The 16,489-nt window shown below is 42.7% G+C and overlaps 1 protein-coding gene across 4 annotated transcripts in view; it reads left to right on the top strand.

Annotated features, from left to right (window-relative positions):
• The window catches only part of IYD (iodotyrosine deiodinase), a 34,408-nt gene extending 19,704 nt beyond the window's left edge, over nt 1-14,704 (top strand). For 2 of the 4 annotated variants that reach the window (XM_050786275.1, XM_050786278.1), the window contains 3 exons: nt 1,865-2,024; nt 3,489-3,645; nt 7,178-14,704. In XM_050786275.1, coding sequence (XP_050642232.1) covers nt 1,865-2,024; nt 3,489-3,645; nt 7,178-7,360 — 500 coding nt within the window. In that variant the 3' untranslated portion in view covers nt 7,361-14,704. Of the gene's footprint in view, nt 1-1,864; nt 2,025-3,488; nt 3,646-4,828; nt 5,750-7,177 lie in introns of those variants that run through there. The other 2 variants (XM_050786277.1, XM_050786276.1) reach the window with 2 other exon arrangements.
• Nucleotides 14,705-16,489: the final 1,785 nt, after the last annotated feature.

Below are 16,489 nucleotides of genomic sequence, written 5' to 3'. Positions count from 1 at the left end.
AACAAATAAAATGGGTACAAAGTTAACTGGAATCACTCTGTGCAGAAATTGGGGCCTCATGTTTAGCTTTTGACTTACATTTCCCAAGCCAGTTGTGACTTCTAGTGTTGGGAGTGGTGTGTGGCAACCAAGAACCCCACCAAGAGTCTGCAGCCCTTCCTCCCTCCATCGGTGGATTAAGCTATCCATTGGGAAGGAAGGAAGAGTTGCTTCTGAAATATCTCACCTGTGAGTCACTGTGGTCTCCCCCCGGGAACAGTGGGCCATCTCTAGGGCCGAGGGACGACACCCAGATCAGAAGCTGGCCCCTACTCTCACCGGAATCCCACAGGGAACTGAGGCTCCTTAGACAAAGGTGATGCACTGTGAAGCTTTGCCCTGGGACACTGGAACTGATCAAGGTGTGGGCTGAGAGTTCCTGAAGTCTCCCTGGGAGTAGAATGACACATGGTTGTGCGTATTGAGTACCCATGTCTGAGAGTTCTCCAACTGGGCCGGGCCTGGTGGCTCACGCCTATAATCCCAGCACTTTGGGAGGCCGAGGCAGGCAGATCACGAGGTCAAGAGATCAAAACCATCCTGGCCAAAATGGTGAAACCCCGTCTCTACTGCATGTGGTGGCGGGCACCTGTAGTCCCAGCTACTCGGGAGGCTGAGGCAGGAGAATCGCTTGAACCCGGGAGGCGGAAGCTGCACTGAGCCAAGATAAGTGACACTGCACTCCAGCCTGGTGACAGACTGAGACTCCATTAAAAAAAAAAAAAAAAAGAATTTCCCCAACTGTCGTGCATCCCCAAGGATAAACCTCACAGTGCCACACTAATAGCTTTGATATAGGGACCAAACACTGTATAACTAAGTTGCCTTTGGAGGAGTGTTTTAAAAACCATCTTACTGTATACATTTTGCCTTCTTCAATAACCTTCACAACTTTATTATTTTTTTTTTTCAAGAATACCAAAAGAAACAACAGTCTGGAGAACTCTGGCTGTCAAAATTTCCCCTCTGAGTTTCTTTCCTTAGTGTCATGGTGCAGTTACTTGGGGACATTTTCTCCCACATAATTAGAGAAGCAGAGGTGGAGTTCTCACAACCCTGGAACTGCAGAGCTTGATCATTGATCAGCTGGCCTGATGCTGAACAAAACGAACTTGGCAGCAGCATGACAGGGTTCCCTGCCAGGCATTTGTTTTCCAGATTATCTAACTTCATTTTGAGCAAATATGAATTATTTTTATTTTTATTTTTTTTGAGACAGAGTTTCACTCTTGTTGCCCAGGCTGGAGTACAATGGGATGATCTTAGCTCACGGCAACCTCTGCCTCCCAGGTTCAAACAATTCTCCTGTCTCAGCCTCCCAAGTAGATGGGATTACAGGTGCCCACCACCACACCCGGCTAATTTTTCTATTTTTACTAGAGACGGGGTTTCACCATGTTGGCCAGGCTGGTTTTGAACTCCTGACCTCAGGTGATCCACCCACCTCGGCCTCCCAAAGTGCTGGGATTACAGGCATGAGCCACTGCGCCCGGCCAAGTATGAATTATTATGTTTATCCTTAGAAAAAAAAAATTTTAAGAGATAGGATGTCACTCTGTTGCCAGGCTAGGGTGCAGTGGTGCAATCATGACTCACTGCCTCCTGAGCTCAAGCAATCCTCCCACCTCTGCCTCCCAAGCAGTTGGGACTACAGGCACACACCAGCACACTCTGCTAGTTAAAAAAAAAAAAACTGCAAAAATGTTTTAATTCTCCAGCTCCAGCCTCCCAAAGTGCTTGGACTACAGGGATAAGCCTCTCCTTAATTAGCAGCCTCACACTCTCCTGCAGTTTTAATTTCTGATTTTAATGGAATGGGTGACAGGAACAGCCCCGAGTGGGGCCCACACAGAGCCCTGGACCTTCGTGGTTGTGAAGGACCCAGATGTGAAGCACAAGATTCGAAAGATCATTGAGGAGGAAGAGGAGATCAACTACATGAAAAGGATGGGACATCGCTGGGTCACAGATCTCAAGAAACTGAGGTACAAACAGTGGTGGAATTGGGGATGTTTGCCTTGGCTTCTTAAAATAAAATCACCACCACCACCATGTCCTGGCTTTGTTGTAAGTGTGGACAAGCTTGATTCTGCCTCTGGGAGGAATTATGGAAGTTAAGAGAGAGCTCACTCCCGTATCGCCATGTGAGCGTTTGGTAAATAGGCTCTGACTCAATTATTTGCTTAGTAAATAATTGAGGAATTACTTCACTTTTCACCCATCTGGAAACTAACTTTTTGGCTTCCTCAACTCCAGGAAAAAAGTGGAGGGGAATTCAGTGTAAGTAGTTTCACTGTGGTCCCTCAACAAATGCAGCCCTCGGGGTCTGCTCTGGGCATTGAAGTCACAGTCCACGTGCTCTATGGAGGGAATGGAGAGTGTTGGTTCATGGAGTGAGTCAGGAAAGTGGATTACAAGTGGCTCCTCTGTGTTGATATTTCCATGATTTAAAATTCTGATGCTTGGCTTTATTAAAAACCACTTTATGTATTTTAACTATTTTCACCCTTGCAATAACCATAGGGATTGGGTACACAAGAGTACATATTACAGAGGAGGTAACAGTTCCATGGGAGGCCAAGTAGCTTGCCCAGTGGCCAAGAGAGTCCAGGTCCAGTGCAGCTCTTCCAAAGCATTACCATTTTCCCTCTTTGTAGGGAGAAAAGAAATGACAATAGTCAAATGTAACTAAGCTGGTTGAAGTACAGTTAAGTAGCTTTGAAAGTGTAACATACAGATGTTCATGGTATAAGAGGAACCATGGAGAAATACACAAATGAGTTTCGTGTGCTTTGGAACAAGGAAGCATAACCAGGCTAGAAATGAAATGAATGGTGATTGTCTCTTACTAATGAATGACATAAGATATCCTAAGGTAAAATCCCAATATATGGGATTATATGACTCTCTGTCCTTTTTGACTACCTGTGCTAGAATAAAACTTCTGCCAAAATGTGTGGGCCAGGGTAATGAAATCAAGAAAGAGATATTCTGAGCTGGAAAACAAAAATTTAGCTCTGCATTTTTACCTCACATGAATGATACCCCTCTCCCGCAGAAGTTCCCTTCCTTTTTTCTATAACTGGGTGAACAGTATTACCATCTGCCCACCTGTGATTTTGTGATTTTGGCTAAACCTCACTGCCATCCTTGCCTTCTCCCTGGCTGAATTTTGACCCAGTGCATGGTGGGTAATAGGACCTGCCCTTGTATCTTTCAGCATTTCATATGTCTTGCCATACTAGGCACTTACTAAGACATGTTTATGAAATTGAATGATCCTGGTCAGAAAAAGAGGAATGAGACAAAAACAAAAATTCTGCAGCTGTTCAATTTAAATATAAAAGATGAGTAAATAGGTTTTTATTTTTATCATAAAGAAGCTAAGGTAGTAAAAGAGAGCAAAAAATATGGGCAAATATTCTCCTGAATCTCTTTTCTCTTCACAGAACCAACTGGATTAAAGAGTACTTGGATACTGCCCCTATTTTGATTCTCATTTTCAAACAAGTACATGGTTTTGCTGCAAATGGCAAGAAAAAAGTCCACTACTACAATGAGATCAGCGTTTCCATTGCTTGTGGCATCCTGCTAGCTGCCTTGCAGGTATGTTGAGACATCAAAGGTTAAAGGGTGGCCTTATTAGAACATTTCAGCTGAGTTTTCAATTAAGGGACATTTGGAAATTGTTTTTTAATCTAAAGTAGAATTCCTAAGTGAGGTAACTCTGATGTGAAAACTGACTCTGGAAACCTGGATTGGTGAGTACGATGGTTCAACAAGTTGGGAATTCACTTATCACATCATTTCAAGGTTAGAAAAATTGGTGGTGTGTTTGCCGTCATCTGTAACAACATGAAGTTTCAAGGGTTTTGGCAGACACACATGAAGAACTTTGGAGCCTAAAAGTCACAGAGGCTAACTCCCTGGATACGTTTACTGTTGCTCTTAGAGAAGATGGAATGACTAAAAAGCCATGAGAAGGGCTCTTCATAGAGCCCCCTTTCTAAGAAGTTTGCATTGCACTGCATTAGGAAGATGGTCACGTGCTTTTCAAAAATTCCATCTGCATAGGAAGGAGAGCAGTGCTAACATGAAATGGAGCAGGATTGCTGTACTGTTTTCAAACTATTCATGCACTCACTCAACAATGCATTCACTCAACAAATATTTTCTGAGCTCCTTTTTGTTTTGTTCTGAGACAGGGTCTCATTCTGTCACTCAGGCTGGAGTGCAGTGGCGCCATCACAGCTCACTGCAGCCTTGACCTCCTGGGCTCAAGTGATCCTCCCACCTCAGTCTCCTGAATAGTTGGGACTACAGGCATTCACCACCATGCCCGGCTGATTTTTACATTTTTTTGTATAGATGGGGTTTTGCCATATTGCCTAGGCTAGTCTCTACTCCTGAGCTCCAGTGATTCATTCTTCTCGAGCTCCAGTGATTCACTCTTCTCAGGCTCCCGAAGTACTGGGATTACAGGCGTGAGCCACCATGCCGGCCTCTGAGCTCCTTCTATGTGGCAGTTCCTGGGAGCAACCGGGGATAGTTTGTCTGATGAACTGTATATTCTAGCAGACACTGGGGGCTGGGTAGGGGATAGAGAGAGATGGTAAACCCATAAAATAAACGTAGAAAACGAGATTATAAGAGCAAGAGCAAGTAATCATACTTTTAAGAGACAATGGATTCAAAAAAAAAAAAAAAAAAGAGCCTCTTCACTATCTCAAAGAAAAGTATGTATGTTGAATAGCACCTCCCAAAATGTAGTCATTGAAATGTGTTTTAGGTTATTGGAAAAATTATCCTGAAGGAGCTGGCATTGATTTCCTTCCTGAATCTGTAAGCAGGTAAATAATGGAATCACCACGCGGCGTCAGACTGCAGGGCACCGCTACCTGATCGAGGGTCCTGGAAGAAGCAGCGAAGCCTGCAGTAAGCTCAGCTCGCAAGGCTGCCCGGGTGCCTCTGCAGTGGGCAGTCTTTTTCACTTTGCCATTGAGTTTGCTGCCCCCTAGCTTTCATAAGGCATAATCCCGAGAGTAGGTTACGATTAGTGATGGAGGAAAAAAGTCTCCATGAAGCCCCCGTCTCCAGTAGGGTGACTGGGTCCTATAAGCGCGCCATGCATGTCTTATAGAGGCAGCTTCCAGAACTTCCTGGTCAGGTTTAGAGGTGGTGATCTGATTGGAAAAGCTGGAAAGGGGCAGTGAGGGGGAAGTGTCTGGAAGCTCCTCATTGCTTTTACTTAGATGTTTGTTATTTGGAGGCTTGGAAAGAGGTCGATGGGGTACCCCTTGGCCACTGAGTCCCCCATCAACAGGCATCAGCATTTCACTGGGTGGGGAAGCTCTGCTTCCATGGTTGGCTCTGTAGTTATAGGAACTTGCCGTGGTGGTTGTCGTTTAGAATAAAATATACAAGCCTTTATTAATATATTAAATACCAAGAGCTAGTAGTAGCTCTATAATTTTAAAGTAGTGATGAATGTAATGATATTTTAAAATATCTATAACAACTGTAAAATGATATGAAAATAACTGGATTTCATTGGTGATAAAGTCATAGATATTGCTAACACTACTGTGGTTTGCTGCCTACATTTACAAAGGAAGAAACTGCTAAATTTCAGTTAGATGTTAGTGAATATAAAGACTTTGTTTTTCAAATTCAAGTTCATGGACCTGCCAAATTCAATCTTTGGCCCTTTGGGGGTCTGAGGATTCCAGTTTAAAAAATCCTGACCTATAATAAGACCAAAGTACTCACATCGAGAGAGTGAAAGATAAAATAATAATAAAAGTCAACTTAACATTAATAATATTAGTAAAAGGAATTGTTTAATATGGTCTGTGTATCTGCAGGTTTCTACTGCTAGAGACATACAAAATTAAGTATGGAGTAAAAGCTATGACTTGAAAAGGACCCAAATATAAAGTGACACCAAATTAAGGTGTAATTATTTTCTCAAAAAAGTTTAAGATTTATCCATTCCAAGTTCAAATACTATGTGAAGATATGATCAAGGAGAAGAAACACCATGATAAAGTAGAGCTAATGACAGAAAGAAGAAATCAGTTAGGTTTTCTGATGCATGTATTCTTGAGAACAGTCTCTCAGGTATTGTGAAATCTTTGTTAATCAAGGTATATAATGATCTTGTATAAAAGACCTTCAGCAAGAAACTATATCAAGTCACTCTAGATTCATATATGTGCATATGTGCATGTGTAGATAGATATATATACACACACATATGGGTTCATGTATATATGGGTTCATATATATATATGGTTCAAATGCCAATATTAGAGTTATTGATAATAAATCATAGATTCCAGGCGGATCACTGGAGTTCAGGAAATAATATTTAGCAGGAAAATTGGCCAGGTATTGTGGTTCACACTTGTAATCCCAGCACTTTGGGAGGCCGAGACAGGCAGATCACTTAAACTCAGGTGTTTCAGACAAACCTGGGCAATATGGCAAAACCCCATCTCTACAAATAAATACAAAATATAGCCGGGCATGGTGGTGCATGCCTGTAGTCCCAGCTACTCAGGAGGCTGAGGTGGGAGAATAGCTTGAGCCTGGGAGGCAGAAGTTACAGTGAGCTGAGATCATGCCACTGCACTCCAGCCTGAGCGATAGAGCCACACCTTGTCTCAAAAAAAAAAAAAAGAATATTTAGTAGGAAAATTATGTCGCATTTGGGCTAGTACACTGCTTTGGTGGACTGCTCTTATCATTTGGTTCTTGTACCAGGACACAGACCAATCACTTAGCTAAAAGGAACTCCCTGTGGTTTTTGCCTTTCCTTTACTACAGTTGTATTCCTACAGTATTTTTCTGTAAAATAACCATTCCTATTTCTTAAGCATCAATGAAAAATAATAGTATTTTTCTTCTTCCAGAAGCTTCCCACTGCTTGGTTAAAAGAAGGGAGGGGATGGGGAGATTGATGGGGGCAGGGAGATTCACGATACCATTACCTGAGCTGGCAGCCTCTTTGCTGCCCAACTTCAGGGAAATTATAGGAAGAGCAGGTACAAACGGGACAAGAAGGTCCCCAGGTTAGAAGGGAGAGCAGTCATTCTGCCTGCTGACTTTCAAACGCTTTCTTGTCCTCTTATTTTAGAATGCAGGTCTGGTGACTGTCACTACCACTCCTCTCAACTGTGGCCCTCGACTGAGGGTGCTCCTGGGCCGCCCCGCACATGAAAAGCTGCTGATGCTGCTCCCCGTGGGGTACCCCAGCAAGGAGGCCACAGTGCCTGACCTCAAGCGCAAACCTCTGGACCAGATCATGGTGACGGTGTAGGCAGGGCCGCCCAAGGGAGTGGCAGGGAGACGGCGCCCCTGCTTCTCCCTGCGCCTCTCACCTGCTCCTCTCGGGTCTCTTGGCTGCTCTTTCTCCGGGTGTCAGGTTCCCTCATTGCTCTTTTTGGGTGGCCACACTGCGTCAAGAAGCCTCTCCACACTCTGTGGGCTTCCAGTCCCATAAGTCTTGTTTCTTATCCACTTTGGAAATGCATGAACACTTCACAAAGAACATGCCCTGGTTTTTACATTTTAAAAGTTACTCTAGAAAATCACTGTTGGCTTTTTTCTTGTATTTTTAAAAAACTCACATAGAGGAGACAATCAGAAATTTACCATAGTCCCAATAATTCAGCTACACGATGACTCGAATTTAAATTTAGATTAATCAACTGGTCTCCTGCTCTCTGACTTCTGGTGTCTTTTAGACAAAGGATATGCTTTTGAGAACTACTTTTTCTTAACTGAACTTCAGGGACACTCTGCTAGTTTTGAATAAGTAACCATCAAAGTTACTGAAACATGGCCAGGTGCAGTGACTCATGCCTGTAATCTTAGCACTTTGGGAGGCTGAGGTGGGCAGATTGCCTGAGCTCAAGAGTTCGAGATCAGCCCGGCCAACATGGTGAAACTCCATCTCTACCAAAAATACAAAAAATTAGCTGGGCATGCACTTGTAATCCCAGCTACTCAGGAGGCTGAGCAAGAGAATTGCTTGAACCTGGGAGGTAGAGATTGTAGTGAGCCAAGATGCTGAGATGCCATCACTGCACTCCAGCCTGAGCAACAGAGTGAGGCCCTGTCTCAAAAAAACAAAAACAAAGTTACTAAAATGTCACCTTCACAGAACAGGACAGGGTATGCTTGGGTCGCACGGGCCTGGCTGGCATGTAAACGGTCAGTTGCACTGCCTAGTGGTGTGGTAGATCTGACTTGTAGCATTCATAGAAGCTGCTAAATACTCAAGAATCTTGCAAGACAGTTATTAAACATTCATAGCTTGAAATTGCCCATGGTGGGAGAATTTACATCACAACCACTACAAATCAGGGCTTGCTTTCTTTTTCTTCAAGAGTGCTACTTACCATACACAGCACCCACAGTCTCCCTTCTCTTTTACCCTACCCCATGAAACATACTGACCCATTTTCTCCAGATGATAGCACAGCCTGATAGGGTCACAGGTGCCAGGTTGGGAATGCCAGATGTAGTCTTCACCCATCACCTTCTGTCATCCTCCCAGGGGTGTAGTATACAGAGGCAAACTCTTACAGCTTGGATGATTTCTCATCAAGCAACTCTACTCACCTCTTTATCCCCTTCCACTGTGCTTTTCTTCTTGTTGTCCTCATTTTCCTTGAGAAAACTCTCTCTATAAAAAATTTCCATAGAGTATGTGGATTATAAACAACAGAAATTCGTTTCTCACAGTTCTGGAGGCTGGAAGTCCAAGGTCAGAGTGCCTGCATGGTCAGGTGCTGGTGAGGACCCCGATCTGGGTTGTAGGCTGCTGACTTCTCATTGTGTCCTCATGTGGTAGAAAGAGGGTTGGAGCCTCTGGCATGCCTTTTATAAGGGCACTAATCCCATCATGAGGCCCCACCCTCATGACCTCATCACCTCCCAAAGGCCCCCCTCCTAATACCGTCACATTGGGGGTTAGGGTTTCAACATATGAATTGCGGGGACACAAACATTCCGTCCATGGCACCTACTTTATAGGGTTTGGCATGCTGCTTGGTACATGGTTAACATTCGTAAATGGTGGGTGCCCTTACTGTGGTAGACACCATTGTCATTGCAAGGCAGCCCTGCTTGGGATTCAGGTGAGCAAAGGTAACATGGGTGAGTGAGGGACTCCCTCCTCTTCAGAGAAGCCCTCCTGTGGCTCAGGGGCAGCTGCAAGGCCAGATGGAGTTGGCCTGCAGGGAGTCGGCCTTACCCCACCAGAGACCAACTTGAAGGATGTTTTTCTCTGTGTAGTTATCAATCTGATGTGCAGCCAGGTTACTTACTTCCGAAGCATCGGAGTTGTTGATTGCCACTGCCCCGTGGTTCTCACTCTTTGCAGGAACTCTTTAAATTTTTATTTTAAAAATTACAATGGAAACGTCTGGTTATCATCTTAACCAAGTGACAAAGTCCTAGCACACCATTAATGGTAGGATAACTGACATTAGGTGTTCCTGTTGGGATGCATTATGAAGCATTCCTTCCAAAGATGTCAATGGAAACTAATCAAGTCTTACACCTAACTTTCAGTTTACAGTAAATACAGAGGATAAAGAAGTTAATGGCATGGTGGAATAACCAAAATGTGCGTCATTTTACAAGAAATAGGCCTGGACTCTTTAAGAAGTGAGTGTCACTGTGGGAAGAATAAGAGGGGCACTGTCCTGTCCTTGCTACTCAAAGGGTGGGCCTGGGCCCATAGCATCATTGGGACCACCTGGGCGCTTGTTAGAATCAAAGATTCTCAGGCCTCACTTAGACATCCAAAATCAAAATCTGCATTTTAACAAGATCCCCAGGTGATCTGCATGTCTGTTAAAGTCTGAGCTCTGTTTCAGATAACCAGAGACCCAACAACCAAAGGCAAAACATAAGCCTTGATTGGATTTTGTTTTAGGAAAAAATCTCATAGGTATAAAAGACAACTGGGAATGTTGAATGTGGATCTAGTGGTAGGTGATATTGTTAGTGATGTGAGTGATGCATGCTGAAGTACTGAGAGATGAAGCATAATATTGACAACTTACTCCAGGAAAAAAGAAGGTGTCTGTATATGTGTGTGTTCGGAGAGTGTGAGCGAGAACTAACATGGTAAAATGTTAGATGGAGCAGATAGTGTTCTCATTATACTCTTATTTTAAATTTATGTTTGAACACAGTCAAATCTGAATGGAAATACATGTAAATAAGCATTTCTTTCAGTCATATAAATAATTTGCCTAAAAATGCCCTCTAAGTCCATCGTTAGGTTAAACAATTTACTGAAGGTGCAGATATTATGCTTATTTCATTGGGTTGTTTTGGAATGTCCCCTAGTTGGATAGGTTGAGGCATGAAAATGAGAATCAGAGGAGAAATAAGGCCAGAAGCTCACATTGCTTGCAGGGAACCGACTGAGTAATCAAGAAGAGGAAGGAAGCCCTGGGAAGGAACGTAAAATCCATTTCAGCCTGCCTGCCCCTTGGCATGGGGGTCTTCTAGGGACCGGAAACACCAGACACTTCTTCGGCCCCAAGCACACCCCACAGTAATTTCTGCTGCAGCATCACGATCAGGGCAAATCAGTACAGCCCCCCAGCCATCAGTGGTGTCTAGAAAAGTAAAGATAATTTTCTTCCTTCTCTCTGCAGCCTCAAGCTCTTACTAACCTTCTTTTATGTGTTCATAAATGTAGTCATGTGACAACTGTGCTCAAAGTTAGAAATAGTGGTCTGGCAGGCTTATAGATCCTCTTGCTGTTTTGAGGCCTTAAAACAGAAAAAATAATGGAATGATTGCATCACTGCGAGGAAGTATATTTGCTTAAGAAACTTGAAAATGGTTTGTGTTTTACCGATAGGACTCACCTGAAGACTCCACTTTGCCGAGAGGGAATTTTTAACTGAAAGCTGTGTTAGCCAGCACAGGGTAGAGCCATGGTCCTCATATTTGCTGGCATCACTCATGTAGGGGTCTGTTAAAGCGCAGATTGCTGGGCTGCACCCTCAGGGTGTGTGACTCAGCAGGAATGGGTGGTGCCCAAATGCTCCGTTTCTAATGTATTCCCAGGTGTTGCTGATGCTGGTGATTGGGTACCACATTTTGAGAACCATGGGGCATTGGCAATCAACAAATGCAATGCTTGTGACTTGACATGATAAAAATTCATTTGTTGGGCAGGCAAAGTCCCCTGTGGGCCTGGAAACCCTCCGAGACAATTACTTGCATGGGGTAACCCAATAATCCGGGGGGATGCACCTTCCAGGGCATGGCTGCCTCCTTCCTAGAGGCAGCAGGGGGAGGAAACACTGGAAGAGCTCACCCCAACAATTCCTTCCTACGCTGGCCCAGGAGTGACCTCCTCACTCTCATAGCCCTTTGGCTAGAATTAGTCATGTGACCTCACAGGAGGTGGAGCAATGTCATCAGTGTTATCCCCCTGCACCTGCAAGGAAGGGGGCCCAGAAGTGTGTAGGTGCTGGATGTCTCTTCCCCAAAACACCTAACTCTGAATTTAGAAAATAAAACTGGATATAACAAACAAAAAAAGGAGGGGAGAAGGAAAGTTGAAGAAATTGGTGAAATCAGAACAGGACAGTGAAAAGCATAAAGATTTTCTTCTGAAACACTAAGATCGGTTGGTATTTGTCTAATACAGCTTTAAATAGAGTATCACTTTGGGCCAAAGAAAATCGATACAAACATACATAAAGTGGAACTAAGATTGACTTCTTCCTAGACATCCCTGCCTCTGCCCACAAAATGGAAGCTTCCATCAAGAAGTACTGGAGGACACTTCTTTTTATTTTCTTCTCCCTATGAAAGGAAGAGTGACTTCTCTGATGCGTGAAATCGAGGGTAGTTATTGCACATGTTCAAACCCCAACAAAGTAGGGTTTTAAGCCAAATTTACAAACTGGGGGTGATTCACCTTACAAAGATGATCCACCAATTGGTTTTTCTATTTGCTTTATTCTTGCTCTGTCACCCACGCTAGAATTCAGTGATGTGATTATAGCTCACTGCAGCCTCCAACTTCTGGACTCAGGTGATCCTCCCACCTTAGCCTCCCAGGTAGCTGGGAGTACAGGTGCACACCACCACACCCAGGCTAGTTTTTCTAAATATTGGAGTTCCCAAAGAGTATTCAAACTGATGTGATATTTGAAAAGACATTTTGTAAGCATCTTTTAGGAATATCGATAAGTGGAAGAAAAACACAGAGTTATCAGTGGATATTTTGCCTGAGAGGCGTGAGAAATATAATTGTTGTTTTGCTAGGTATCAGCAGAGTGCTCTCTTATAATTTGTGTGAAATGGAAACAACGGTAACATCATGTTTTCAATTCACACATATATACAAGTAATGAGAGGTCCAGAAGGAATGTTGCTCTAGCTCTGCTGCCACTGTGCCTCCTTTCTCCTGCCCCACTCACCCCACAAAAAAGGCTGGACACTCAAAAAAAGCTGCGTTTATCTAACTTTTAGAGAGGGTGAATAGCAGAGAACTGGAGGTGGGAATGATAAGGAACTTCCAGCAGGAGATTGCAGGGAATGGGCTGACGCATCTAAGGCAGATGCCAGGTCCGCTCCCTACCTGGGTGGCCTCAGCAAATGACGTCCAGGACATCCAGGGGCAGGCTTGAGGGAGAACAGTCCCTGAAGCCAAAAACCTGCCAAGCTAAATACAGTAGTTCTAATGAAATGTGAGAGGCTATAATCCCATTTGGGAAATTCCTAAAAAGTCATGAGGCAGGGGAATGGTTTATGTTATTATCATGACCTGAGAGTCATGGCTCAGAGCCAAATGTTCAGGATTAAATTCAACAGCATTTAAATTTCGTTAGAGTGAGATGGAAATATGTTAGCAATGCCTGCAGAGTGCCAAGTAAACGCAAAAACCAATGAGATCATAAAGGAAGTTGTTAGCTAACCTAGGTGGAGTCACCAACTTCCTTCTACTCTAATAATTAAAAATAAAAATAATACTTAGGAGGTAATTTGAATAGAGATTCAAAAATCAAACCCCTCTGAAGGATGAAAACTGGGAGCCTCCTCTTGCCATAGTAACCATAGCACTCAGGGCACTGTCTTCCAGCACTGGAGTACTGTCTTCTGACCTGAGATCCTAAGCAACCCCTGCTCATCTGAGATGTCCACCATATTGCGGGCATGAGTCCTTGACAACAGTAAATAGTACATCTGTTCCCTTGTTAGGTAAATGATTTTCCAAGTCTGAGAATGTGTGGAACTCATTATGGAAATAATGCAATAATTCAAATCCATAATATTGATACTTTCATGTTAAGTTTAGGAATAATCTTGTGTAGGCTCCTTAAGTGATTTGAATATTTAAAAAGCTTATGACTCCAATTTGAAATATGAAATTGATTTTAAGTTTGTGATTTGAAGTTGAAAGGTATAAGAATATTTAACTTAGCTCATTACAGTATTAGACTAGATTTACTATGTCTATAGGTGTAATGTATTAGATTTACAAGAGATGCTTAAATATATGAGAATATTTTGTCTTAATTGGCTATAATCTTGTCATATCAATGATTTGAAGTGCTAAAATAGAAAATCAAATATGATAAATTATACAAGAAGTTTAGAATGTTTAAGAGATTTTAATAAACAGAGCATGTAACTGAGACTGATGGTTTAAGGGAGTTTGGCTTATTCAGCTTGAGTTAATCAAACATGAATTAAAGGCTCCCTTCCCCAAAGAGATTTGTTTTATTTTATTTGTTTACTAGTTTTATATGTAGAATAATAAAATGTGTATATCAGGTCAGAATGCTTTTGACAGAAACTAATACAAGCAAAAAAACCTCACTATAACCTAAACAAATAAGGGATTATTTTTCCTTCCTAGTGAGAAGTCTGGAGGTAGATATTAGATGCTGGTCTATTGGTTCAATGAAGTCAGTGCCAAAGTCTAAGTGTTCTCTTGGCCTTTCTTCATAACCACAGGATGCTGTTAAAGCTTCACCAATCACAACAAGCACAGTGCTTGAAACATAATAGGTGCTCAATAAACACTCAGTACATATTGAATGTGTGCAGAAAGATATCTCTATCTAGTCATAAAATTTTAGAATGCAAGATCTGAAAAGGACATGGAAACCTGTGTTTTTAACGTGTGTTCCAGGTGATTCTGCTGACCAGGCGAGTATGGTAAACGTGGCAAGTGTTCTCAGGTGAGCTCATCAGTCCCATGGCTGTTAGCACCTTCCATCTGCCAGGGCCTCCCTGGTCTAGACCTCCAGCCTTGACCTTGCCCTGAAGCTCCAAACTCTTAGGCCCAGCTGCTTTCTCTGTCCCTCCACTTAGATGTCAGTAGGCACCACAACCTTTTCATACTCAGAGTACTACTTTTGAGTCCTTTCCACCCCTTACTTGGCCCCTCAATTCATACTTTTTGAGGTAGAGCCTCAAATCTAGAAATCATCTGTATTAGTCCATTCTCACACTGCTAATAAAGAATACCTGAGACTGGGTAATTTATAAAGGAAAGAGGTTTAATTGATTCACAGTTCAGCATGGCTGGGGAGGCCTCAGAAAACTTACAATCATGGCAGAAAGAAAAGCAAACATGTCCTTCTTCACATGGCAACAGGAAGCAGAAGAATGACCGCTGAGTGAATGGGGAAACCCCTTATAAAGCCATCAGATTGCATGAGAACTCACTCACTCTCATGAGAATAACATGGGGGAAACTGCCCCCATGATTCAATTATCCCCCATCAGTTCTCTTCCATGACATGTGGGGATTATGGGAACTACAATTCAAGATGAGATTTGCATGAGGACACAGCCAAACCGTATCATCATCTTAAATTTCTGTGATTCTCTTATTCTGCACATCCAAATCCATGAGCAAGTTATACTGACTTTATCTCTGAACATTGACCATGGGAGGGGAGCAAGGAAAAGCAGTGTGAAAGGAAGAGCGTGCTGCCTGTTGCTGTGAATAATAAAATATCTTGCTCTGACCCAGTAGTTTTGTGTCTTCTGTCAGCATCCACACTACTAAGTCAGACTACCTTGCTATCTTGCAAGGAGGGTAAAATCTTAGGTCCTTTACAATTCATGACCCTTGGCATTAGATGTTCTCTCCACCTGCAATGCTCCTCCCCTAGATACTGTCATGGCTGCTCCCTTCATGTCAGTCATGATTCAGCTCAACCCAGTACCTCTGCTGAGAAGCTTTCCTTGACCACCCAATCTCCAGAACCCCCAACCAAACCCCAGTCACTCTCAATCACTTCAGATTTTTATTTTCTTCAGAGCACTTATCATTATTTAATAAATTTTAAAATTTTATAGGGCAACATTTAAAATATATAGACAAAATCCTAAGAATATTATAATAAAAACTTTGTAACCACAACTTGGGTTAAGATACAAAACATTATCAATACAGTTGATATCCCCTATGTATTACTCCCCAATTCCATCCTCCTTCCTCCCTCCACAGAAGAAAGCACTAATCAAATTTGGTCTTATTAATGCCCATGCATATAAAAAATACTCTTGCTACTAAATAGTATCTAATATTTGTCAATTTTAACTCTGCATAGATGGCATTATACTTTACATATTTTTCTGCAACATTCTGAAGTTATACTTGTGAGATAGTCCATGGTGATATGTGCAGTTCTAGGTCATTCATTTTCACTGCTCTACACCATTGAATGAACATATCGCACATTTTTCATTTTCCTATGAGTTGTCATTTAAATTCTTTTACATTCATTCTTTGTCCTGTGAGAATGTTTAAGAATTTCTCCAGGATATATACCTAAGAGTAGACTTACTGGGTCAAAGAGCAATCAAATTTCAGCTTTTCTAGAGCTTGCCAAATTGTTCTTCAAAGGTTTTCCCCCACCCCGTGATTTTTAAAAACTCATTTACTGAGTAGCTTCCATAATGCAATCGTAAATTCTAAGATAGCTTATCAATCATGCTCCCCTCTCTATTCCTGGTGCCAGTAGCTGCTATGTGAATATTTGTTGAATGGATGAAGAAATGCAGGCTAAGAGGGGTGCTGTGACTTGTCTAGGGTCACAAAACTCTCTTAGTGACAAAGCAGGATTCTCCCATCAGACTTCAGTAGGGAAAGAGGAAGGCTGGGCTCATCTCTTTCCTCTGAGCATCCCGGGCTCCTTTCCTATGATGCTGGCCACCCTCATCCTGGGGCCAAGCCTTCTGCTAGACTCTCAGCTCTCAGAGAGCAGAGACCAGTCTACCTCAACTCTGTGTCCTGGGGCTGCTGGGGGCCATGGTAGGTATCGGCTGGTAAGGTTGTCATTGCAGAGAATCCTTGCAATTTGAATGACACCACTGGATGGTTGCAAGACTCCAAAAGCTTTTCTGCATTTTTTGCTGGAGAACTCTTGGGAAAAAAGAGTGC

The sequence above is a fragment of the Macaca thibetana genome, chromosome 4 (genome assembly GCF_024542745.1).
Source record: "Macaca thibetana thibetana isolate TM-01 chromosome 4, ASM2454274v1, whole genome shotgun sequence".
NCBI classification, from domain to species: Eukaryota; Metazoa; Chordata; class Mammalia; order Primates; family Cercopithecidae; genus Macaca; species Macaca thibetana.
Note: the sequence above shows the minus strand (reverse complement) of the source record. Positions and strands in the feature narration are given on the sequence as shown.